General features: G+C 43.6%; 2 protein-coding genes across 10 annotated transcripts in view; one reads left to right on the top strand and one right to left on the bottom strand.

The window, feature by feature from the left end:
• Positions 1-8,825, bottom strand: part of LOC111263995 (uncharacterized) — a 17,566-nt gene extending 8,741 nt beyond the window's left edge. Inside the window, exon 1 of the mRNA XM_086969901.1 lies at positions 8,568-8,825. The gene's annotated coding sequence lies outside the window, so the exon portion shown is untranslated. The remainder of the gene's footprint in view (positions 1-8,567) is intronic.
• LOC111263993 (uncharacterized) lies at positions 3,645-26,691 on the top strand (the record flags this gene model as incomplete). 9 transcript variants are annotated; one of them, XM_086969896.1, is given in 10 exon segments in its annotated part: positions 3,645-5,873; positions 19,917-20,102; positions 20,623-20,973; positions 21,873-22,049; positions 22,932-23,333; positions 23,562-23,755; positions 23,908-24,105; positions 25,321-25,450; positions 25,672-26,289; positions 26,557-26,691. In XM_086969896.1, coding segments are annotated over 9 exon segments (2,364 nt in total), but the record flags the coding sequence as incomplete, so codon positions are not given.
• Between the last annotated feature and the right edge of the window lie 52 nt (positions 26,692-26,743).

The following is a 26,743-nucleotide window of genomic DNA, read 5'->3' as shown; positions in this document are numbered from 1 at the left end:
TTCATAAGTCAAGAACTGAAACATAGATATGAGCACGAATCCTCGAACCGGATCAGGCACTAGATTGGTAGGTAATTTGTGTCCTTGTTCGAAATTGTAAAAAACAATACCCTCCAGCTGAATTTCGTATAGAACCGATTTCCAAAAGAATACATCGTAATCATTACTTATGGTTAGTTTTGATGTCCCTTCCGAAGAAGAAAATCGTTGCGCCGAACTGGACGGATACGGATAATATATTCTGTTGAGGCTTCCTTCATCTTATTTTTTTGCAGGTATTTGAAAAAATTTAAAAGGCGAAAACACCTAAAAGTGCTTTTGTTTTATATGAAAAGTGGAATAATCTTTGTAAATGTAAAATGTTTGCTACGACATTGCGTAATGGGATTTGAATCAGCAATTTCTGGCTTTAGATGTATTCCCTAACATTTAAACGAATTCTTTTGCTCAATTAGTAAATATTGATGAAGATTTTACAGCAGAACTCGACTAAAAGCCACGCTTGGTCTTTCTGGGTCGTCTTATGCAGAAGCGTACAGAATAATGAATTGATGTTGTCAGATTATGGAGACTGATTGATAGTAGTACATGTATCATAGAGGAGTAATTTACGCCATGTTGCTCTGACTATTACAGCCATCATTGATAATAAGCGAAAAGAAAACACCGCATAGTTTATGTCATAATCAAATATATTCTTCCTGAGATCACGTACCCGGTTTGAAACTTAGTCAAACTCAATTGGGTTCGGAAACGGACGTGCCCATGAGAAGCTTGCGGGGATTATGAGGTTGTGTTGGTCGCTTAGGCAATAGTGGACCATATAAACGTGTTGATATTTGCGCTTTGTTCGAAACCCAATGTGGACAAACCAACGGCTCGCCTTGTTTGGACGAGTGTGGTACCGAAACTTATTTTTGTCCTGTTAGTCTTGTGTACAAACCGTGTCTTCTAGAGCGGACCGCATGTCATAGATGGTCGATATAAATTACCTGTACTGTGCGCCAGAGAAATTACACTCCAGAAACTACTGTGTATGTTAATCAAAATTACCACCATTAAAGAGTATCTAGTTTCCTACTGGAAAAGCTTTTATGTTTCCACACCTATTTACATTAGTGCCCAGATGATTATTAAATTTTATACATATATTCTTTGGATGTTTTATTATGCGGGTACGACTCAGGGCTCTGGAACACGCAGTAAAGATGCTATAACTTAGACAATCGAAGAGGCAGTAACAGAAACACAATGAAGTTTTACAAATCGAACATCAGCTCAAGGATCACTTCGGACGGCCCAGAAATATAAATATGAATATTCTCAAAGCTAAAAACCTGTACTTTGATGCTTCTTCGTTGAACGAAATGCGTGCTTCGATATTGCCCACTAGGTTTCAAAATCTAAAACCACTAGGTAACTTTCGATTGAAAACACGCAGAACTTGGTAAACATAGGCCTGACAAAGATGAATGCGTATGGAATTGCTAGTGTGGGTCTGCATACTCTAACACATATATCAGAATTTCTATTATCCTTAAATGATATTCCTAAACAATAAAGATTTAAGAGAAGACTTGGCCATGAAAGGGTATTGGTCAACTACTTCCAATAACAAATAACATCGTGGGTTTATATTGTAGAATACACATTCGTAACGGTTTCTAGACAACTTGCTCTATCAGTGAACAATTAAAAGCTTTGAGGCGAGTTATAAGGCAGTTCACTATTAATACAAAACTTTCTACAAAGAACGTTACGCTGTTTAACTTCTGTAAAACAATTCTTATCCTGTCAAACATTTTTGAGACGAAATTTAGGACCAGTTTGTCGTTTGGTCCATTATAATTAACCAGTTCCACAAAAAGACTCATCATTATTAAATCCTTGTAAGCAAAACGCTGAAAACCAGCAGCTACAGAAGTAGAGCTGGATTCGAAGTACGCAGAGCTCTGCTGTGTCCGAACAAGCACCATTGATGGGCTCTCTCGATCGTGCTAAGAGACTTATGTTGAGACGTATTATAGAAAAGTTATACTTTTTTTTTAGACTCAACCGAATAAAAACGTGAGAACACCAAAATATGTGCGCATGTGGCTTTTCAATGCAATCTAGCGAAGCTTGTACAATATGGTGATAAACAAAGCTCTCTTTATGAATGAGCAGGCTTTTTCGCTCAAGAAAGTTGTAATCACGTTTCATGGTTCACAGGAAAAATCCTTCACCAAAGAGGACTTCAGCGATATGGTTACTGAGAAGTTGTAAACAAAGGAGGTAAACCAGCTATAACCTAATCGACAAGCGTTCCGTTAGCAAAGAAGGTCACTGTGATTGTCTTTAAAACGTGCCTAGAGCGACCGGTGAAGGGTACTATACACTTCTCTTATATACAAAACTAAAGTAATTCTATTTGAGTAAAGAAAAAAAAGTAAAACTTTAGTAGAATTTATGTACATCCCATGAATCATTGTCTCCTTTGGCAAATGGCTGAAACACCTATTATTTTTCACTCTTTAGTGCCATTAGGGCTTGAAGAAATAATTCGCAAAAAAAATCTGAGCGTAAGCGAAACCAAAGTTCTCACAATGACAATTTTGCGGTCTATCAGCGTCTAAAACAGAGATAGCAGGGTTGTAGAACCGCTAAAAAATGTACTAGGCTAAGTAGGACCAATGTTGACAACAGAAAAAAAAAACAAATGAGGCTCTAAAAGCGTTTTCATTTTCTTTTTCAATTGATAATGAATATTAATTTAACATAGAATGACCGCTCGTATTTTTACCAAGCCAGAACAAGAGCGCTTCGTTGGATGGTGTCCAGGCAGGAACACAGATCCCCACCTCCTAAAGCCGCCTATCTAGCTGTATTACTAAACTCAGATGTAGACAAATCCACAATAGCGATGCTCCTCTTCTGGAAAATACTAATTTGTAAGACAAAGCGTGTGACAAAACTCAGGGTCGAGACCTAACTACCTAACCTAAATTGGCTTTAATTCCTGTTCTTCTTATAGGACCTTTCTGTACCGACGCACGTGACTAGCGCAGCTATGGCACTCCCCTGTACAGCTTTGTAGGGACTGCTTTGTCTGCCAATGTTAATATGTTGAGAAATTCGATCAAGGGCGGGTCCCATGAACAATGGCTGCAGACCGGCTTTATTCTCACTGTAGGCTAGTTACTTCGGGGAGAAGCCGCGTATTATCACTAACATGAGAATAACCTATATAATCATTATAAATGGAGTTGAATTTCGACGTTTGGTGTGCAGCAGCCTCTGCGTTGATCGAACTACACTATAAGTTAGCAGAAGTGCAATTTAAATAATCACAATGGCTCTCAACGAAGTAACCTTCGGTGTAAACAGTCAATCGCTCGCACGTCTATTTTAGAATAATTATAATATAATAAAGCTATAATATGTAGTAGATACTCAAAAAATACCGATAGAATAATATATACGGAATGATCCGTCTATATATGCAGCAATTTCTTCCACGAGATTATCATCCGCCAGGTAAACATTGCATTTGAGACCTGAACAAACATATCCTAGTATCGGCACTCTGTCCGATACTAGGATATGTTTCTTCACTCACGTCGCAGGAGACACTTAATTGAAAAGTTTGATACGCTTCGTCATGATATAAACTAATTTTAGATACAGATTAATTATATTCTACTACAACAAGGTGGCATTTGAAAATGTTGGCAAATTTCACTTTGTTACTAAGGTAAACATGGTCCACTGAGGACGGTTTATTTAGAAAGACGTTTATTTCGAATTAATGATAAAGATAATCACATATAATAATTTATCATACACATAGTTATCTGTCAACAGATTTGCCATGATTTGCTTGTCATACTGTATAAGAAAAGAGTATTCTGACATTCGTTGACCTTATTTTAGGTTATATAAGTATTTAGGTATCAGCAACGTGAAGATGTTCCATGTTTGGCAATATGTTGTATACAACCCAGTCTGTCCATGGTAACCGTTTACGTCACCACTGTGCCCTTCTCGGGGCAACAGGTTTATTTTTAAAAAGCTGAGATAGTTTAGAGAATGGTCTCAAGATCGTGATTTTTCATCTCGTAAGATTATCGGAAAGGTGCTGTCTATTACAGCCGCGCAAAAAGCCCTAAAAAGCGTCATGCCAGTACACAATCTCATCCATATTTTTGCATTATTTCATCCGGCTGTAATACTTCCGAATCCTCTATCTGAAAGCTGTATACTGCCGTTTGTAGACCCAGAAAACTGCGTTACCTGGACATAAGTCGGGACAGACGCCATGCTTTAACGGAATTTTTAAATCAAAGGCTCACAGTGTTTCCAGTAATATAACCTTCACTGAACCTAAGATTTATACCGCAACCTGTTTCTGCCGCTGTAGTTCCAAGGTAAAAGATATTTATGAACAACTCGATTTTTTTTGTTTTCAATAATTTAATGCAGTTCGCCTGTTGAAAGGCCGAGTGACGATATCTGAACGAATGGTCTCAGGAAGTGCACAAATGCATCTCAAATATCACGAAACATCGAACTACTGTTTATATTCTAATCAGCGCCATAGCAAACATGAGATTAATGTTTTACCTTGAACGGCCCACTAATAAAATGAATGTTTAAAGTGTGCCTTCTCTTTTCCGACTCGGTTTTATGTATAACTACTTCTTATGTACCCTTTCTTTATGTAAAAAAAAAAGTGTTCTTCTACTTCAGATCGTCTAGTCGTATTCCACGGTTGCAGACAATCATAGCTAACTTCGTAGCATTTAGAATATGCATTATAACAAAGTCCGTTTAATCGGTCATCAAATAAGGAACAATTTAAAAGCAGAGGGTAATCAAGTATAGACGAGCAAACTTCACGTATTGCTACGCAGAGTTAAGATTACTTGTGTCGAAAACTTAAGATTGAGTTAAAGGTTACTGGTAAGCTTTTTATGCCATGTTAATTATCCGTGACTTAAGAACCGGTAGTACAGGATACGTCTTACGATTAGTGCATAGTTTAGTTGTATAGTGTTTAACGTTACACGATAAAGTAATCGCTAAAACATGTTACAGCTCCCTTGCGCATTTGCGACAATTTCACTGCACTATTATTAGGTCGTGTCTGAACTACTATTTGGCGTCATTATAATACGCCAGAAGCGCATTAGCGCCTGAAGTGCGACGTAGCACAAGATCGAATCTTATTACTGACCATAACGCTCTTCGGCACTTGTGCTCTGTGGTATTTAGCGTCAAGTGCATATTACCATACTCAACGTTATCCTCCCCGAACATTGCGTGTTAGCTTTTCACACGTGGTCACTCCTACCACTGATGGACATACTCCCAGCAGCTAGAGTTCGGGTTGATGAGCGTAACCTCTTTTACATATGTAATGGAAAAGAGTTCAGGTTATGTAGATCCTTGGCGAAAGACGTAGCTGAGACGGGCCGGTGTCCTGTCAGTCGGAAGGATGCAACGTTGGGCAGCTGGATTGGCCAATGCTCTGCGCTGAGTTGGTCGTTAGGTCGCTATATACGGTCGTTAAATTTCGCGTCATGCAAACCAACATATACAGTTGCTGTTGTTGCAGACGTCATAGATGTGTCATTACTAGTTCCGTTATCGCTAATGCTGTTGTCTTGAGCGACCTGCAGTGTCCCTGTATCGTCCGTTTACCGTGAGCTGTCAAATTCGAATTTTCCCGCCACATCGCCCCCTAGCCGTCATCCCTCTCCTTTTCGGCTTGCTGTCTGCGGGGCTGTCCCGAGCCGCAACTTCACGTAGCTGCTCTCCTGGGTGTCTATCGGGTAGTGGCGGAGGTGGGAGTCCGGTATTCAAAGTAGAAGAGATAATTGCGTCGCAAAACGGTAAGTCCAATTTGACAGGCTCGTACTGTATATTCTTTTAAGTGGTGCTGAACAGCCTGAATGCTGACGGAGTGCGTTCCAGACGATGGAAACAATTCGGCGTCGCTCTGACGTGGACACCGCCACACGGCTTTCTGTGTCCGATTGTAATCGTTGCTGCTGCTGCTGCTGCTGCTCCTGCAGCTGCCGGTTGGTTGACAACCAGTTACCAATCGAGATCTGCTATTGCGGCCGCTATGGGCAAGCAAACAGGAAACTATATTTTGCCCATGGTCTCCGTCGCGGCTGCAGGCTCACTGCATCGAATCAGCAACAGCAGTAATAACACAGATACGACTGTGAGAACGGCCACCTTCAGTTTTGTCATTAGCCTCATAGGACAGGGAAGCCGGTGCTGCTGCGCCAGTGATATACCCATACCAGTAGCACCAGCACGATAAGGAGGACGACGACAACAACAAAATGTGGCTAGCGCCGCTAACAGTGGGCTCAGCATCACTCGGCGTGTCAATAGCGGCAACAGGAGCGTAGTTCAAGACATGTATGTATGTGTGTCGTCCATAGACCGGTCGGCCTGTCAGTATGTCTGGCCGTGTACACCAGGCGAATGAAGCCACCGCAACCGTTCATGGTAAGAATCGTGCACAATGCACCCCGCTGATGCGACGTCAATAGCAACAACGCGAACGCTCACTGTCGTCTCGGTCTATCATCTCTCTGAGAGTTTGCTGTAGCCAACTGTTTCACTAGTTAGTGGTTACCTGACCGAGGAATCGTCATTGGTCTGATGTGTGCGTGAATCCTTTGGTATGCTGTCTGTCGTCGTCTCTTTCTAGCTCTTTGCAAGTTGCGCCTAGCAGCAGCAGCAGTAGTAGTAATCTTCACTGCTGTCAATAGCTGTCGCGGCGGCGGAGGTCGTGCTAGAAGAGCACGCAAAGAAAAGGAATGCATTGCATGCCCCCGCCGTCTCGTTAACGTGACCGCCGACGCGACAATCGTCCATCAGCCATCGCTCCTAACTTAGTTTTAACTTGTTTGACTGTTGCCACGTTCGCGGCAGTTCGTACTGCCAGAGTGCCAATAACACCAATGCTGCAGTACCAACAGCAGCAGCGGCCACGATAGTGAAACGATGTCAGGAAGTACTGCGCTGTCGACGCAGACTTGAATAAGCTAGAGCCGAGGGACAACGAAAAGCAAAGGACTCAGCTAGGGAACCTGTGACCATTTTTACAACCCAGATTATCCGTTGCCTTTGTTACCGCTGCTACAATCGTGAGGTGCATCTTCTGGATCTGCGTGGGCGTACCGCTATTGCCATTGCTGCTACGAAGAATGATCGTAAGTCGAGCGATTAGAAAGTCAAAAAGAGATAACACTCCACAGAGTTGTCACTATGACCGCCGTGCTGCATTAACTACTGAGCACGACAATAACAAGGACAACAACGACGGCGATGACGAGTGCGATAGGTGTAAAGCAATGACAGGCCGTCTGAATTAAGCCAGACTGAACTATCTGGCTATGAGAGCTCCTGCCTATTCATGAGTTGGCCTGTTTGTTGATCCCTTCGTCCACCCAACGACAACCGTCCGACTTACTGTTATTATCAACTAGCGGCCAGTAGCAGTGACAGCGGCAACGGAACGGAATGGCAGTGGAGGCGTTGCTCCTAGTCGGCGATGCCCGTTTTTTTTTTTATTACAGCGACGAGCGCTCCTCAACGACTGCTAGCACGATAGCTGACTGTGGGGTCGCGGCTCACCGGCCTTCAAGCGTGTTTGCGGCGGGTGCATCAACAAATGTTGTTCATATCATCTAGTCAAGTTGTGCGTTCTTCCGAGTATCGACTAACGCAATCGATACTAGAAACTCTCTCTCTCTCTCTCTCTCTCTCTCTCTCTCTCTAAGTAACACTCCAAAACACTATGTACTAATTGTTTAATACAATGTAACCTTTTAGGTAAACTATTTGTGTTCTATGTAACTAATGTAATAGTAATATTTATGGTTAATTTCAACGGTACGTGTTTATGTAAATTTTCATACGTTTGAATCTGTGCGCATTTGTTTTTGCATACAAGCGCAATAGATACTCGCTGGGAAAGCATAGACGTCTAGAGAGCAGACAGTCGAACAGCGGCTGGACGATTTCGCTATGCCGATTAAGCCCGTCGAGCGACGGACAGTCCATGCGTGCTCTTGCTGCTCTAAGCAATAGCCATTTCTGTGATTTTTGCCGCGATATACTGGAAATAGCGGTAATGCCATTACGCTCGTATTGGTATGGCAACGATAGTAATGTCGGCAGCCAACCCCGGTCATGGCCTGTGTGCTGTTGGCTTAAAAGCAGCCTGGACGTCTGCATCTGAAATCTCGTTGCGTTCTCGTTTAGCCGACTGTTCTCAAGATACGGAACCGCATGGTGTCGTGTACTGCATCGCGACGCGCCTAGCTGCTCAGTTTTGCGTCCTACAGCAGAGTCGCCACTTCAGAGCTGGCAAACGAGTAGTAATTGTACAAAAATGTTTGATAATAATACTGGTAATGTTAAACTTATTTATATAATAATACTATTATAACGGCACGAGAAGGACATTGATGATAATGTGTCTTGTGATAGACATGTGACATTTGAGTCCATCGGAACGCTTTCGAGTTTGTGCTGAGTTGTTCTTTTCACCGTTGTCTTACCTCTTAGTAACTGGGTCTCTGTGTGAGTGTACGTTTGCAATGGCGTTAGGTTACTGCATGCAATCGTGTTATCACGGCACGACGGAACACCGGCCAATTGAACGGTAATAAACTCTTGGCCTCATGGTTGTTCGTAATAGTTCTTTTCAATGTTGCTATCACATCGGAGGCCGGTCGGCCTATTAGGTGCTTAGTTATATGCAGTTTTTGCCACTAGTGCAGGCGTCTGCTTAATATTAAAGGCCAAATTGCTGGTATGTAGAGATACGCACTGATATAACGAGTGAACGAAATGAAAACCTTGAAAAACTTATCTTTGTTTGTAGGTCTAGTGATTCGTTTCTTCGCCTCGTCCCATTGCGTTTTATGGGCTGCTGTAGTCGGTCGATTGGTGACGATCTTGTGGCCACGCTGCTGTCACCAATCCTAACCGGAAACTTTCTGTTTGTAGGTACGTGGAAATATTTGCAATAATGATTTTTCGATAAGAAAATCGAAGGGTTTTACACTTGTATCTTCCCGATTTCTCCTGACTCAGCTGATATATCTGCCAAACAGTGTTGCATAGCTACAGCAAAGGCAGTTTGAGATCAGTACAGGGTCTTAAATACGGTTTTAAGCTGTTGCAAAGAAGTAAAAACGTGGACCATTATTAGTCTACGTTGAGAAAAACGCTTTTTGTCTTGAGCGCTGTCGGTGTTAGTTTCTTCGTCGACTGCGTCCTATTCCTATATCCAGTGGCACGGTAGCTTATATCGCATATTAAAGATGTTTTAATATTTTATTATTATTCTGCAGTACACGTGGTCTCTTCGGTGTTCGGTTGGCTAATACTGTTCCGCTTAGAGCAATGTTACAGGGAACATGTAGTTCTGATCGCATTACTATGCCTTTTACGTTCTACGCCACACCATTATTAGCATCTTACAGGCCTTTTTGTCTCTGTCCGGTAGGATCAAAGCAGGTGTCGCTGTACGACAAATTTATTGTATGAATTCTTTGTTATCGCTGCTGACGCTTGTCGACCGAAGCACCACGACCGCCACAGAAAGTCCCGGTTGCCGTTGCCTACGCAGCAATAACTTGCACTTGATCTTGTCCCCAACGTGGACAAGATTCTATGGCACGGGAATACGCACGACTTTTGATTGTTGCAGGCTTTGTAATCGTGGTCGTCATAATGGCGCTGCTGCTGACGATGCTGATGACGCACTACTGAGACTGAATGATGAACCTGATTCGCCGCCATTACTACGTTGCCTGCGTAAGCCTCGATTGCTGCTTTTGTGGCTCTTGTCAGCATCCGCATGTATTCGGGTGCTCGATGGCGTGTTCTGCTGCTGCCATTAGTCTTGTCGATACCGTTGATGTCGAAGGCGCCGTTACCCGGTGCCATCGAGTGGCGTCGGTTCGTGCAGCGCTTCTGTTGGTGCGGCCACCGATACTCATCGCTATTGTCGACAGTAAGAGTGCTAGTAATGGCATAGTGGTGTTTATAACGTTTGGCGCTTGAATCGCAGCACAAGCAAACACGTTAGTGTTTTTTGGCGTGTACTGCGACCGCCGGCCCGGTCAGTCTGCCTGGCCGCTCCTCTGTCGATCTACTGTAACACACACACACATGCCCTGACACGCAGAAAGACATTTCTATGGCGATGCTTGCTTGTGTTGGCCAGGGCCTCCGACTCTCAGGTCGGAGCGCAGTGGTTTGGACTGTGCAGACGAGAGAGCTAGCGGCAGCATACGGCAATGCCAGCAGCATAAACAAGCAAACAGCAGCGAAGAGCCCCAGCGTCGATTCGGCATGGAGCGCCGTGCCTGTTTGTGTGAAGCCTGCCGGAGTAGATACCGTTCGTGGCCGGCGCTGTCGTCCCACTCTGTTCAGCAGCAGCCATAGTTCGAGACAACCAGCGAATAACCGGACCGGTCTGTTTGACGACGACAGCGACAGGGTCTCGAACAACTCTGTTTGGCTGGCTCGCTTCTTGGCGGATGTGTACACGCGCACTGGAATGACTCGTCACCGTCATCGGTTAGCCAGCCAGCGGCAGGTCAGCTCAATGCTGGCTCGCGGCGGCTCGCCGGTGGTAATTCGGTGCTTCGTGCCGGTGGTGGCGTGGTGACCCTGTAAAAACGACGGCAACGGCAATAACAGCGACAATGATGCCGTTGATGCTGAAGGAATCTTTCAGGTACCTGTGGAACCTGTACACCACCATTTTGTATAGGAAGGGAGCGTGCAACACGTTCAAAACAACGGTCGAACTCAAGCCGATAGCAAGTATTAGTTGTTTGCAGAACCAAGTTTTATTACTTACGGGGTTACATGCGTATATTTCAATAGGTTAATCTGCCATGAAGCCAGCGGTTTTGTTGATGTAGTTCAAAAATACAAACAACATGCATACTGAACTCAGAATCACTATCAAAGTACGTGCTCACGTTGAACTTAAGCCGTATATATATATCTATAAACATGCTGTAACTGAGTTCTGCGAAAGACGCGACGAATTATGTATGAGTTATGTGTTTACAAGTAAATGCTAGTACTGCGCTTTGCATTGTACTGTTGCTGTTATTTCCGCCACTTGAAAATGTAATGGGTAATAGACTGAGAGTCGGTCAAGGGGTTATGCAAAACATCGCGTCGGGTTATCGCGGCTTGACAATCAGTCAATCAGTCGCGACCTTTCGAGCGTTTTCGATGCTGAACAAGCAGGCCGCTATGCCGGCGCAGGAAACGCCGCCGCTACCGCCGATGTCCCCGGCGACCAAACCGGGCTAAAAACCAAAACGAGTGGCTGACGTCTGCATGTTCGCCTGAGCCACATTGTAGGCGACTCTTTTCCCTGTAGCGAAGAGCTGTGGGGATTTTGATTGGTCGATTCATGCGTCTGTGCCCCTTCATGTTGTACTATAGCAACAAGCAAGCTTCGACTATAGCTACTAGCACGAGTATTATTGCTCCTTACTAGCTAGTTGTGACCTTATATTGTCGAGGGTGTGCTTTTTTTTTTTTTAACAAAAACAGCGATGAAGTACCGCCAGGTAGATGTCGGTATTCGAAGCGTTGCTTTTTCGAGCGATGCGATATTCAGCCACATCGGGATGCATCTGATGACCTCTGCTACTCCGCAAGAAGGTGGACTATTGAAGCTTGTTCTGTACTAGTGAAGTTGCTGTACAGCAGTGATCGTTTCTCATCGTGTTGATGAGCAGCAGAACAGTAGAAAGTCGGTGAATCTTAATGCGAAGCTGGCATTGTAACAAAAAGTCTTCGTTTATCTGCGCAGATATGACTTTAAAATCAACGTTTTAACTGAACTTAATTAACATCAATTAATTTAACATTTATGATTAGCATACCTTAGCTGTTGAGTGGGTTATTTGATTTTTGAGGTGGTATGATCAATGTTGTTGTCAATTTACTTAATTTAGGGGCTCTATCTCGAGTTGATCTCTCGTTGATCTCGTTGATGGCTTTTAGTCTTAATCTCTAGAATTGTTTCCCGTGTACCGCACATTATTACTGTTTCAGTTCCTTTGTGTCAGTTCTGTTCTAAGACAGGAAGTAGACAGTGATATTGACTTTTGATAGTGAAATACATGCGAATGGTTGACGATTATTTAAGACTAACAAGAAGAAACATGTGTTGATGCTCTAGTGATATTTATATCGCTAGAGCATCAACACATGTTTTGCCATTTCGGTAGGTTCTATCAGATGGGATTGCTCTGGTAAGACGGGGTGTTGTTACTGAAATCCCTGAGTATCGCCAAATTCCTGTTAATGTCATAGAATTAGCGTCAGCTATGCCCCTAACCGGCACAGCTGGCGCTATGCGATGATTGATTGGCAACTATATAGAGTGACATTTCAGTACAATTATAAATGCCACCTGTTGAATTTATCGTTGAACAACACGGTCCGACGCGAGGGCAAAGCGCACTGATCACCGATACTCAAGCCTTTAACTGGCCTCTGTTTACTGACGGTTTTTGTTATAGTAGTATTAGTTGGTTGTTATGGTGAATATGATTCCAGCAGGCTACTTTATTTTCCATATAGTTTAGTGGTCGTGTCCCGTTCATAAATTTTTAACGTTTTAAGCCGCGTATGGTCCGCTGTGAGGGGTTCGACTCAATTTATTTGTCTTTATATCGAAAATATCGAGTATGTGTGTTGGTTGATGTGAAAATTGAACTAATGGCGTATACGGAAGTTAACGTGCACCCTTCTATCGGCCAATAGAACTTGACCTCGGCAGTAATTTTTGTTTTCTTTGCGGAAATGGTAACTTTGCTTAGCTTGAATACTACTTGATTATGGACAATACTAAAATGTTTGTTTTACGCCCAACACTTACCATTAACTATTGGTTCAGAGAAACTATAGACAACGCTGATGGTCAGCTCTGTACGTAGTGAGCAGAAAGTTACGCAGTGGGATTATAGAATCCAGAGTTTGCGAGTTTGAGCGTTATTGATAATTGAAAAAAAACTTATTGGTATTACATAGTCAAATAGAAAACTTCCAGTTGCAGCTGCGGTAAATCGCTTGCGGCGTGTTCGAGATTTTTATGGCGTTAGTCAAGCTTCCTTCTAAAGAATAGACGAGCGTTTCGATTTACCAGAAACGTGTCAACAGTAGCTGCCAAATAAATTACTGATTCGCCTTGCTTTTGTTAGACATTTTTGTTAAATGCAGGTAATAGTTACTCTATCGTATCGGTAGACTAACTCTTCTATCCAAACGGCACGAAACTAGCTAGCCTTCTTCCAAACGTATCGGCCTAGTGTAGACGACGCGGTCAGTGGAGTAGCCTTATTGTTGCTTTCCCCCCACATGTGCCTAAGTAGTCAGTGCTCTCATAACGAGATGCGAAATTACATAGTTTCGCCTCTGCTTTTAATGTTTTTAACTCTTAAAAAAAGGCCATGTTTGCGGATATATACCTGCTTACATATATATATATATATATATATATATATATATATATATACATATATATATATACACATCAGTTTCTACTTAAATATATATTAAGCAGAGACTGAAGTAAGCATTTTATTTTCATTTCGTATTTGTAGTAACAATAGAAGCACTGATCAATTGTGCTACTAGGAAATTGGGGTGATTCTAATTTTTTATTATATTGCTCGGAATCATTTTGGCGCACACTGGAAATATCTGTGAGATAAGTCCGCTGCCGGTATTGATATTAGTGGCCACGTTGCGGTGCGCGTTAGAGATAGCGACAATTACGAACACTATCATAAACATAGGATCCGGTCTCCAACCCTGTTCTATTGCTACAAGATTATTATCGCAGCACTTCGAACCATCACTCAGGAATAGCCGAGTTAGCCATATTTCTAATTCTGTATCTCCACAGGGTGGTCAACGTAATATATGACGTAACACAACCTTTGCTCTGCGTGCACGTGGACAGTACACAGGATAGGCACACCGCCGCCGCCGCCGATGGGCGCTGACTGCGCTATGCGCTTTTTTTTTGCCATTACCTATAGGAAGCTGATTAGCTTTGACTGGCAGCTCCTGCAGTGGAAAACAGTTCGTTGTCACTTCCGTGAGCTTAGCTTTTGCTCAGAGCAGTAATCACACTAGCATGTCATAGCGTCAGCGGCGCCTCTATTTCCATTTACCCTATAAATTTGCTAACCTGTCACCCTTGTCATTGTTGCCGCTGCTTGAATTTCCCGTCGTACCACATTGCCCCGGCCGCTGTGACGGCGGGAGTGGGAGTTCATGATCTCGTGAATTGTGCGAACAGACCGAGACGCGCGAACGGTACACGGTCGGGTAGCAAACCACTAAATACGAGTTCAATGGAATGGAGTGCCGTTATTCTTCGTCTTCGCGTCTGTATGTCGCCACACTTTCAAGGGATTGCCAAAAGCAGTAGCAGTACCGCTGATCCTGCCTCTATTTTTCTAGTCTAGCCGCTGCGACAGGACGGTCTATACCGCCGCCACACTGGCCATCGGTATTGGTAGCGCTGCTTCCATTCAACGGCGAGTTTAGTGGCGGCCACCGTGTCTCATCAGTTGACGTGGCAATGTGTTTGTTTCGTAAAGTAGCGATGTGTACTGGTTAAGTGCCTCTAAGTATTGGCCGACAGGGCCCGCCAGCACCTGTAGTCAGTGAATGTGACCTTTGTCGTCGTGGTCGTGTCGCGCTGCCAGTGACGGAGGCGATACTCTTGGAACCGGCGGGTCCAAACGGAATGGAGGCCATTCGATTGGGGACTCGCTTGGAATCAGCAGGAAACGCAGAACGGCAGCAACGAAAACAGACGTATGTGGTACCTGTCGTTGTTTAGACGGGCACGTCTCGTGTCGTGGGAGATGCCCATGGTGATGATAGTACGAACCTAGAATGGTCATTGGAGGTGATTGGTTACATGAAAAAGATAAAACTAGTACGCGTAGTAGTAATAGGATAAATTGACAACGATAATAGTGATAATATTAATAATGGTAATTATTGACGGTTGTTTTTGTTACTTTTACCACTGCTGTTATTGCTATTATAAATGTCGTAGTCAGTAATACTGGACACCCGAAATCACTTTCGAATATCGAGGCTCGTATTGAAACAGCAGGTTGAAATATGATTACTATAGATCGTAGTGGGCAGGTGTAGATGTCCGACAACCGATCATCGACGACAAGTAATTCCTAACGGTAGCCAGCGTTTACCTTGGAACGTAACACATACGACATTAGACAGGGTAACAAAAAGAATGTATATTATCATACGGGTCGATACATATGTCGAGTTGGCGACTTACGGCTGCCGGCGCAATTATAAACGTGTTCTAAAGTGTGTTGGACTTTGGTTAGCTGATGGAAGCGATGATTTCCACAGAATCATTGATGGAAAAGCACGTGAAACAGACGTCACTGTTTCATTGAGCCTATTTACAGATCATGCCACTCACTTACAAAAAAGCCGTAGCTTAGAGGATTCATGTGGTATCTGCAGAAGTTGAACACTGTTGTCGACTCGGCCCAATAAAGCACAGATTTCTCTCTTTATGACCGCAGCTTGTCTCACAACGGCACTGACTTAGTAGAGAAGCTTCAATAATCGGACTGGAACAGACCTTAGCGTGTTGTAATGATTTCGTAGCACGCATTGAAGTGAACTCGGCAAAATGTAAGTGATATTTATGTTATAAGAGGGGCTGTTCTTGCTAAAAGAAACGGGATCATCCTTTCCGCTGGTTGCTGGTGGCATTGCATTGCGCTGTTTCGTTGCGAAAAACGCTTCTTCCTACGTCTACAACAACACCAATCTGTTACGTCAGCGACAAAACATTCAGACCGGTCGGACATGTGTGTATAGGACACGGTGGCAGGCAATTGATATACACTTCGTGGGCTGATTGATAAGCTCGCTGCCGATGGCCAACGAGCGTGTATCCCTGCTGCAGTCTTTTTGTTTGATAACTCTAGTTCAGATGACCCCCAACTCGGCCTCTGCCAGTTAACGAGTAGAGGTTGAAAACGATAAGTACGCTTAATTTTGTGTGACACACTATATTATCGTTTATATTTTGGTTTTTTAAAAGCAAATTGTAGGAACAATCACTCATGTGTCTCTCTGCGCTTCTGGACCATTCATATTGGCCTGTGAAGCTTCTGCCACAATTAAGGCAGCGAACTATAGAAGCTTTGGAACTTTTGTATTCCGTTAATATACGATCGAATAAGGTTAAACAAATATTGTAAATATAAACAAATTTTATTCTATTGAGCACACACAAACAGGTTAATAGTTACAATTATATTAAGGAAATCGTTCTTTTGACACATAGCGCATGAAGTGTAGTAGCAGAGCTGGAGAGAATAACCGACGCTACAACAGATCTGCTGGAATCACCCTGCCGCGCTTGACGATTAAACCGTATCGGAGGGTTAGCAGGTTAAGGTTCCGTTTAGGTTTACACGACCAAGCCATATCGCACGGTTCGGTTGTATAGACACCGCCTTTGTTTGTGTGAAAGTAGTAACGTTACTAGTATTACTGTTGATGTTACATTTCTAATAATACTAGTAACAACTAGGCTAGTACACCTCAACTAGTGAATAGGATACCAGTATAACTGAACAATAGAGAATATCGCGAAGACCCTGATAGCCTTACCTAATAATGTTACTGCTGCTACTTCTCGCTATGACTAATCGGGGCAGTTCTACCTCTTCTTCTAACTTCGAAGCAGCGGGCGGTGTCAGGATCATCATCTTTATCACCATTAATATACGAACACTGAAGTGATTGATGGTGGTAAGGAATCGATGAAAAGCATCGGAGGGAGAGGTGATGCCAGGGCAGCAAATCTTCGCAAGGATAACAAAACAGCACTACGGTAGTTGGTGCTCGCACCTCTGCTATCAATCGAATAGATGCCCCCTTCCATATCGTGCCGCCGGAGCAGTGAGGCTTCGTTTAAGCTTTGTTTCCTGTTTAGCGAGCACGGTCGGCCTTTCTCAACCGGCTATTTCTATCGCTCCTCCAGTGTTTATTCACTATATGAGGCCTACGGCATCGTCGATAGGTCATCCCGAGTTGGCCTTCTATTCAGGTTGCGGAGTCTTAGGTGTGGCAAGCGCACGGTGCCTGAACCGCTCGATGACCGAGCCACTGCCAGTCCAATTATTTGCTGCTATAAGAGAGAATGAAAGGTAAAACTCCTTTTGTTTCTGTAGCTTGATTTTCTGTAGTTGGCACAAACACTCAGTTACCGCTGCCTAGTCACACGTTAGATGAAAAAAATATTTAATATAGTCTGACAAATAGAAAGCATGATATCGGCGCCGCTTCGTGAAGGAACAACATCAGTTTACAACTAGCTTCGACGTAGCCATCTTTTCAGTTAACGTTATTGATTCATTAATAGAATCATAAAAATCAGTAGATTTCTGGATGTTTACAACCCATGTATTAACTTTATTTCGATATTAAAGTAACTTTCGATATAATTAGTTGCATAGTTGTAACGCTCAGTCGACGAAGAAGACCCGTGGACAAAGTATGAATTTCTCGAACAGTAGCCCCGAAATCTACGAATTTCATTAATGAAAAGCGCATAAAGTACTAGCAATATGATACACTTGCATCCGCACTAGGACGTGGGCCGGCGGCTGCGTCCATGGCCAGGCGACTAAGCTAAGCTGGACCGGGCCAAGTTAAGCTGCTGTCTGCGACAGGCCGCGATCGTCAGGCTCTTCTCATCGTAGCTGTTTTCATCTCCGTCTTAGGTCACGTAGCTGCTCCATTCGAGCAGTGCCCCATGAGCGACTACTCGTAGTAGTGTTCGCAACTAATACTGAACGGCCGAAACTAGTGACGGGAATCGGTAAATCCGGAAGTGGTCTGACTCCACATGTGCGACCCCCACAGCTGTTGCTGTCGTGCTGAGCGCCGGACAGTGGCCTCGACACAGCGGTCGCCCTTGAATCGTTGACCGAAATGAACTTCGAAAATCGATATCCGCGCACATGTTCGAAGAACTGACGGCAAATTAACTCGAAGATTTGCTACTGCCGTCATTGTTGTAATGTTGTATATTAGTGCCATAGCAAAGGTCAACTCGAGAATAAAGGTACAGATTCAGCAGACTGAGGCGGGAACTTTTCCTTTTTGGTTAGTAGATTAGTTAAATGTGTATTTGTATTATTTGTCCAGGAGGCGCCTTACGAACGGGTCCTGAGGGATTTGCAATCTTCGACCTAGTAATAAACTCAACAGTAGTAACAATTCCTCCTATGGTCATGTATAAAAGATATTAGAGGTGAAATAACGAAAAGAGTGCTTATCTTGTTCTTGGAGAAGTTCACCCCGCCGGATCTGAGCTACGAAATACACCCAGCCGCAGTGGACTCGATACGTTCGGAAAACAACGAGTCACTAGAATACTCTGATGCAATAGCAATGGAACCGCGTACTGCGATCTGAACAAAAATCGCGTGAATGTACCGCGAAATGAGGAACATGATCGGGCTTCTTTAGCCAAACGCTTATGTGCGTCTAATGTAATCGACAGAAAAGGGTGAACGCTTTGGACTCATGCGCGTAATTCGCTAGCATTTAATAGTAAGAGATACATGACTCTGCATCGACGGATCGGGTTCCGTAGCGCTTACCGAAGCCAACTGGCTATAGTATATAACTGGGCGGGCTATATCGGGTGAAACAGTCACTGGTTCTGGTGAAGTACGCCACCCTCGTCAGTCGTACGAAATCATGAACATGTCTATCCTTGAGGTGTTGGAATGACCTGAACTGTAGCATGTAGAACAGATACGGGTGATAGCCAGTCGCCGCTGAGCATAGCGGCTAAACACACATTTTTTTTCGCAGCTTTATTACGTCATCTGTTAGCATTTAGCAGCGTTACTATAATTCGACCCTACGGTATAGATTTGTATGTTACTTCGTAGCATTGTTTCGTTGCTGGTGTTATTATTGTTCGCAAAATGAAAACAATCTCCATCAGTACTACTCGATATGGCAACACAGTTGTGGTAAACGCCAACGACCAGAATGGCTTCCGCGGCGTGAGAGGTGACATCGTCTACATACGGAACGAAAATACGCAAATAAGAAAAATGACTCGCAGCCGCGAGTAACATCAGTCGGCTCTGTTTACAAAGAATGTTATTATTTGTCTGTTCGCTCCGTAAAAGCTGTTTAAATGTGTGTAGGCATCGATTGTGCTCTTTACAAGCCTCGAATTACAGGTATATTGATATGTTATTATGGTGCGTTCCATTTTGTAATACGTTACTTTTTTTTGTTATTGCTTTCCCTTCATCGTATTTCAGAAATAGAAGCAGAGCAGACCTAATCTCAGCGTATGTGGCAGTACTGGCTGCATTATAGCTTTTAAACGTTTTTCTAGCTTTTATTAGTTTTTCGTTCTATTTTCACTGCTGTTCTGGCTGGTACGATCGTCCTGGACACTGTGGCCGCCATCAGCGACCAGGTCAACAAACGTTCAGCTAGATAAAACAGGAACTATCTGTAACCAGTCCCATCGGCCTGTTCCTGGGCGAGTTCGCTGGGCAAAACTGCTTCATAGGCCCCGTCTATTAACGAAAGCCGCACGCCTGCAAGTCACAACACAGCTCTAAAATTCAAACGATTATCGTAACTTTTCCGGAGTCGATCTAACCAACTGCTACGAAAACAGGAGTACTGTATTATTGTTGTGCATTAGAAATCCTTAACCGCGACTGAGGCAGACTGGAGGTGGAACAAGGCTGCGTCGTACACATTTGAAAACAGGTGTGTGTGTGTTTGTGTCTGTGACCTGTCAGATCGAGAAGATCAGACTTTTATTCAGGATGGAGTCGCTTGTGGGACTCGGCCACGGGCCGGGGGCTGTAGGGGTTCTGGCCGTAGCGGTTGCATCCGTCCTCGCCGGAGTTATGTTCTTGGTCTTCCGCATGAGTCCTGGAACCAACTACGAGGAAGTGTTTCGAAAACAGCGTGAACAACTAATGGTGGGTATAAAGCAGAAATACGAGAGGTGTCCTAAGGAGGGAACTGGAGACCAAATCAGTGAATGACTGTGCTGTCGCCTGGTTTTGTGGACGTAGAGTATTTGAAACTGTTCTATATGTAAGGGTATTGGGTCTTTCTTTTCGTCTTTGGTATGTTGAACGGAGGGATTTTCTTTGTTCTAGATAATTCATTTCCTCTAAATGGATCCGCTGTCCTTGATGTTAAGGAAGGGACTCGCTTTCATGGTGGCAGTGTTCATGGTGCTCACACGTAATTCCATGGCAGGCTAAAACAAATTCAAGGGATGTTAAAAAAAATGGTCTAGTGGGAGTCTGAGAGAACTAAGTGATTGCATACTATACCAAGGCAAATACTATATGAACGTAGAATCCGTCTATGGTGAAGAGGATTTGGTTTTAGTTCTGTTATTATGTTCGTTAAAACAGCCTTGTTTGATACGTGGACGAAATCCTATTAGGCGCTAACATTTTTGTTTACTGTGTCAAAAAACAATTACAGGCCATGGATGAGCCGAAACAAAAAAGGAAAGACAAACCAACTAAGCGAAACAAGGATAAAGCCAAGGAGAAAAAGGACCGATCGGCAACGCCGACTCAGGCAAGTGCCACGGCCTCTCCGACGGCCACTTCGACGGGTTCGGAGACCGCAATCGAAGATAAGATCGACAGCTCCGTCCCAAATCCTGCGATAAATGTTCGCACTCAAACAGCCAAGGACTCTGCGCTGGGCGCAGCTACACCCAGCGGTGTAGCTGGCTTGAAACAGCACCATTCTCATCACCATCATGAACACGTGGATTTTGCTGAGAAAGAGGACGTGAAACTCGTCGAGCTTGATCAGCCACCAAAGGTACGCGCCAAAACAAACAGCCGGTAACATGTCGTGACGTACAGTCGTACGATTATTGGGTCGTAAGTTTTTACCCACTGGTTACCCTAGTGAATAACTAGGCTTAGCGACCAGTAATGGAACGCAACAGAAGTTGTGCATGGCAAAACATGCAACAGTCGCAAATTGATATTTAATACATAAACGATGAGGCGACCTGAGTCACGCATGAGGACAGCGCGAAGTGCATGAATCATAGGGCTGAAGTGCAAATTACACTTTTAGCTTGAAGCGAAAGCATATATTCTAGTTGACTACGTAACCTATGCGGAACGTCAGTAAGTCAATAGGTCACTTCGTAGTGGATTTTGTGCAAAAAGATTTTTGGCAGTTTTACTTCGCTGTTTCTAGAAACTATAATTGTATATATTCACCTGTTTAGAAAAATTGTTTTCGTACCAACTGAAAGGGAAGAAAGGTTTGTCATAACTGCCATGAGGCAGTGTTCACTGCTGCTTGAATGTAGGTCTTTGCGTAGGTGTGTATTTTGCCAGTTAGAACTTCAGCTTTAGGGCAGATCTTCTATTTGCTAGAGGTTCATGATGTGTTATTTCGCTATCCCACGTGACGAACTGATCGCGCAGCATTTATTGCCTATGTAACAAATTTTGAGTGTGCTTGTTGATTTTCAAGACGATGCTATTGTCCTTCTGTGTGCCTACCGCCGTCCTTATCGGTGACTGTTGCTGGTTGCATAGCAGGCCGTGCTATGTGACTGCTCGATCGTGTATCATCTCACTGACCTGTCTGTCTTTCTGCCACTGACTTCTTTCCATTTCCCATAATGCTTTCCTCCTGTCTTGATCTATCCCGGAATAATTTTGCCCGTCATCATCCGTAACACCATGTCACTGGACTAGGTGGAACCTGGTAAAGTTTTAGCGAGCAATCGACAGCCCGGTAGACCCATCCTCGTGCATTCGGAAGTGTCGATTTCGGCCGCAGGAGAGACGACGACGTCGAACGATGTCACAGTCACCAGCAGAGTGCCGTTCGTCAGGTCTAATTCGTTCAAGGATCTCAGGCCCATGGACGAGGTGGGTGACTCTGTGCCTCTCGGTATTGTGGTTCCGCGCGGCGTCGCGTAACTCCGTACCAGCCACAAACACTTGTAGCCAATTGACTACAAAAACCATTGCGATAAAGTACACTCTCTAAATTGATGTCTTGATAGCGCATCGATAGGCTGAAAATCCAGCTAAAAATCAGCCGCTCAAGCGGAATGAGTTCTTGTTCAGGGAGGGCCACCATTTCTAACGGTTTCATCAATTTAATTCGTTTCGTCCGTATTCTATTTTGGCCCTAAATAGACTCACATACTGCGCTAGATTGATGAACTCGGCATGACATCGATGATCATGTGTTTTTATACGAACCTTTGTGATGTGTTTTGAAATTTCCGCCGACTGTAGAAAGGAACTATCGATCTGCTTGTTTGGGCCATATGGGCCGCAGTGTATTTGTGTAAGGAGTTGTCCTCTTTGTATCTCAAATGCGACTGGATGATGGCTCGGATAGAACATAAATCACGGCAGTATTGTCCGGCGCTCTACTTCTTAATTGTATAGGCTCTTCATTGATGACTTCGGAAACGATCGCTTTGAATAATGAATATTAATGCATTATTAATCTGCTTTTGGTGAAGGGATTATGTGCCCATTATTCATGCGTTTTCCGAATGAAGGCGCATCGCTGAACACGTGAAGTTAATGTCTTTGCCTGACTAGTGATATGCTGCATACACCTCCTTCCGATGAAAGTGATATTTAACTTGCCACTTTGTCATTTGATTAATTTCTGCAACAAACGAGAAACTCTACAAACAAGAATCGAACGAGCTGTGCACCAAAAAAGTAAAATGATGTTTTTTTTTATTGTATCATTGAGAAGGTCTTCGCTAATGACAATCATTTTAATAGGTTGAGTTGCATCACAAGAAGCAGCAGTCACCTGCAAAAAGTTTGTCTTCAAAAGCCTCGAGCAAGGAGGCGAAGGAACAGAAGGACGAGAAACTCATTAAAGAAGATAAAGTTCCTCAGACAGTGGCTAGTCCCAAAAAGAAGGAGCAGCAACAACAGACATCAAAAGAGCAGCAATTGAGCCAGGGTGCCACTAAAAAGGAAAACGTAGAAAGTGTGTGCGGGTTATCCGGTGGAACAACTGTAGTCTCGCCCGCTACTGTTAAAAAATGCTCTCCACAGCACGAGGCTTCTGGCGGACGGAAAGAGCGTAAAGTATTCTCGAAGAAAGAACTGCGCGAGCTCATCAACCAAATCGAGCAAAACGAGCTGCCGCCGGATATGGGCGAGGATACGATTCAGGTAACATCAGCACTTGTGAACTGTGTCTGCAAGGTCTGGAGTCCAGAGATTGTGCCCGAAAATACATGTATGTATAATATCTGAGTATGAACGAGTTTCCTAGAAAACGCAACCGCGAACCTGTAACTACCTTATTTGGCAACATCTCCGGTCATGGTCGGATAATTAAAAACAAATTTAGTCGTAATACACTGTTGTCTTCGACGTGTCCGCCTCCGTGAATTGCAGCACCTCGTGGACGCCTTGTTGAATCACCAGAACGACTCGAAGGAATGGCGAAGCACTCGCCAGGATCCAATGCAACAACTTAAACGAAATCTCCAAGAAAAGGAAGACCAGGTTGTACATTTAAGCGAGCAGCTTAACAATTCGTTGGCCCGAGGAAAAGAAATTCATGCCGAAATGGCTCACTGGAAAACCAGGTTACGTTTACCCTATATTTTATATTGCAAATAACATTGAAGCAATGACATAATCTATGTGTCTTGGGATTAAAAAATTTTCAATGGATTTTTATGATCCAACTGTTTAAGTCCCGTTTCTAACAGTAACTTCGTACTTTTGCCTCGCGTAGATGTAGCCAAACGCAAGGTGCTCTATTAGCCGCTGAGAACAAAGTCAGGGAAGAAGCGGCCCGTTTTAACGCTGAAACCCAGAGGGCCATGCGTGTTGAGGATCAATTACGAGAAACACAGGGAGCCGTTGATCAGCTAAGATCCAGGATACACAGCCTTGAAGCAAGAAATAACGAGCTCCAAGCTACTATTAAAAGGTATGTCGGAAGTTACGCATGCCGCGCTCTATATGTTTATTTCGATCACGTTTAACACATCGGCAAATAGTTCCAAGCTTATCACGTTTTTATTACTATGTTTCTCGAGTGGGACGCTCCATGTCTAAATGCACCGTAATTTAGGTCCAACACGTTATTTAGTGTCTATAATTTAAAGTAAATATATTGTATTATCTCCGTATGATTGGTAAGTTGTGTATATTTTGACTCGAAAGGTTATATCCATAAAAGAGTAATCGATGGTTACGAAGATTTGTGTTATTTTCTTACCTCATCGAAGATGTCGGTTGTTTTCTTGACGTATCGAAAATTAGATAGCTTAGTTCTTGGTGAAAATAACATTACCTTTGGTGAGCTATTTCGTTAAGAGATCTCCTACTGTTTAAGCTAGCGGCAAGCTTTTCGAACTATCTAACTACCAAGCCCTGCTTACAGCCTTCGCGAAATGGTTTCATTAGCGTCGATTGGCTGGTCCATTCTTCACGCGGTAACTATGAGAGCCAAGAAGGGAATGTTAGTGAAAAGTTTTAAGGCCTATTAATTTAATTACCGCTGAGTTTGACGGGTAGTGATTCTACCCGTCAAACTCAGCAGTGATTGATTGCCTGTACGTTGAAAAGATTAAGCGCTATTTGATCTTCACGCTCAGGTGGATCGAGTCACATTTTCTTCCAAGCCACTTTATATAGGATTGAATCAAATTATTCATAGAAAGTCAGGAAGGTTTCAAAGCTCCTGTCTAATTATATTTAGAACCATTTTGACAGTGACAGAACCATTCTCGAAGGCGCATATGAATGTCTATTCCGAAGGTGATTAGGACCCACTCGATCGTTATACTGAAATCCTTACTATCTGCAGCAGTAAACCTTGGGCTAGTAAACAAACAGATATCAGATCGACTTTTTCAGTATGATCTGTTGTGTACGGCATTGGGTAAGCTATTTTTTTCTTGAAAATGTATAACTTCTGTCCATGCTGCCGTTCCAAACGTTTGGTTTCGATGTCCTCTAATAGTCTGCTACTGCAATTCTTACTGCAAACCGAAGCATCTTGTTGATTTAGTGGTGTTTCTTCCCACGCAAGTGTTTGTTTACTATGCTATGATTGTATGAGGCTGGGGAGAGACTCACGAACGACTTGTTTTTACCCTTTTCTGTCGGGTGCTACACTATACGGGTTGTTCGATTACAGAGAAAAGGAAATCGCCACATCGGAGAAAGAAGCTTTGTCGCAGAATGCCACCGCAGAGATGGAGCAGACTCGTAAGGAGTTGGAGAAAACCAGGTTAGAACTGGATCAAACGCGCGCAGAACTTGAGAAGGTACTCACGGAACTTGATGACATATACATAGATAGTATCATAGGTATCATATCATAGATACTACTAAAGGTACACATATTTATGTAAGTGTACCTTTTTTTTCACCTAAGCCTAAATTTCAGGTAAGTAAGTTTTCGCCGTAAAATAACTGCAGTTTTTTCAACTTCAACTAAATTCAAACTCTGAAGTGAATCTGCATTTAAACTTACCACTTATTGCAGATTCGTAAATCGAGCTCCGATCAGCTTGACGTCGAAAAAAGACAGTTTGAGGGCCGACTGAAACAGACAGAGGCGGAAGTAGCTAAACTTCAGCAGACCCTACGGGACACGCAGACGCAGTTGGACCAATCGAAAAAAGAGATTGCTGCCGCTCGGGGCGCTCAGGAGGCGAGCTCGGGCGCTATGGATCGTTTGGTCCAGCAGACGACCAAGCTTAAGGACGAACTTGAACAGCTCAGAACTCGCAACAACCAATTGAATGAAAAAAACTGGGCCACTGTTGAAGCGATGAACGAGGTCGAACAGAAGTACCGTGATTTACACGCCGAACAAAGCAAAGAGAGGAAATCGCTTTTGGAAGGACTGCCGAAATCCGCCCAGACTTCCATAAAAGATATAGATGGTGAAAATTTTGTTTCTCTATTCGTAGCTCAACTTACTATTCTCGCCGATGAGACAGATAAGGTCAAGGCTGAAATCGAGTCGCTACGCCGAAGCCATGCCACTGTTGAAGCTGAATTGCAAGAAGTTACTGCCGCCAAGGACGCCGCTGTGGCTGCCGCACGACAGGAAGTACAAGCGCACGTTGCGCTACTGTCGAAAGAGAACTCGGAGGAGGTATGTTGATTGCTGTCGTTAACGAAAGCCGTGCACGTAGCATGAATGAGATTCACGCCGTGTTAGAAGCCACCGGGCGAACTTGGCCTATCACGTTTAGCAACGCTTTACGCTTTCGAGATTTGATTGCATGCAGTGCATATATACAGTATGTGATGGTACGCTAATTAGGTCAAAATGGGCATCATGATAAAAAAAAAATCATAATTATGCAATCGAAAGAAAACCCTGTTACAGTGATAAGAACTGTATTTTCGCTTGTTGCAGCTTGATTCGCTACGAGAGGAAAGCGTCAGACTGCGCGCCGAAAACGCACATTATTCCAGCGTTTTATCGAAAACCGAAAAGATTCTTCAGAATCTTCAAGACTCGGTCGAAGGCGAAGAAAAGCGTTGGGCCGAGGTAAACATGAAACACACAAAATTTTGGCCAGATTTTTTGTTTACCTTTATAC

Source organism: Varroa jacobsoni, unplaced genomic scaffold (assembly GCF_002532875.2).
Source record: "Varroa jacobsoni isolate VJ856 unplaced genomic scaffold, vjacob_1.0 scaffold_811, whole genome shotgun sequence".
Taxonomy (NCBI): Eukaryota; Metazoa; Arthropoda; class Arachnida; order Mesostigmata; family Varroidae; genus Varroa; species Varroa jacobsoni.
This window is presented reverse-complemented; position numbering and strand designations above follow the sequence as displayed.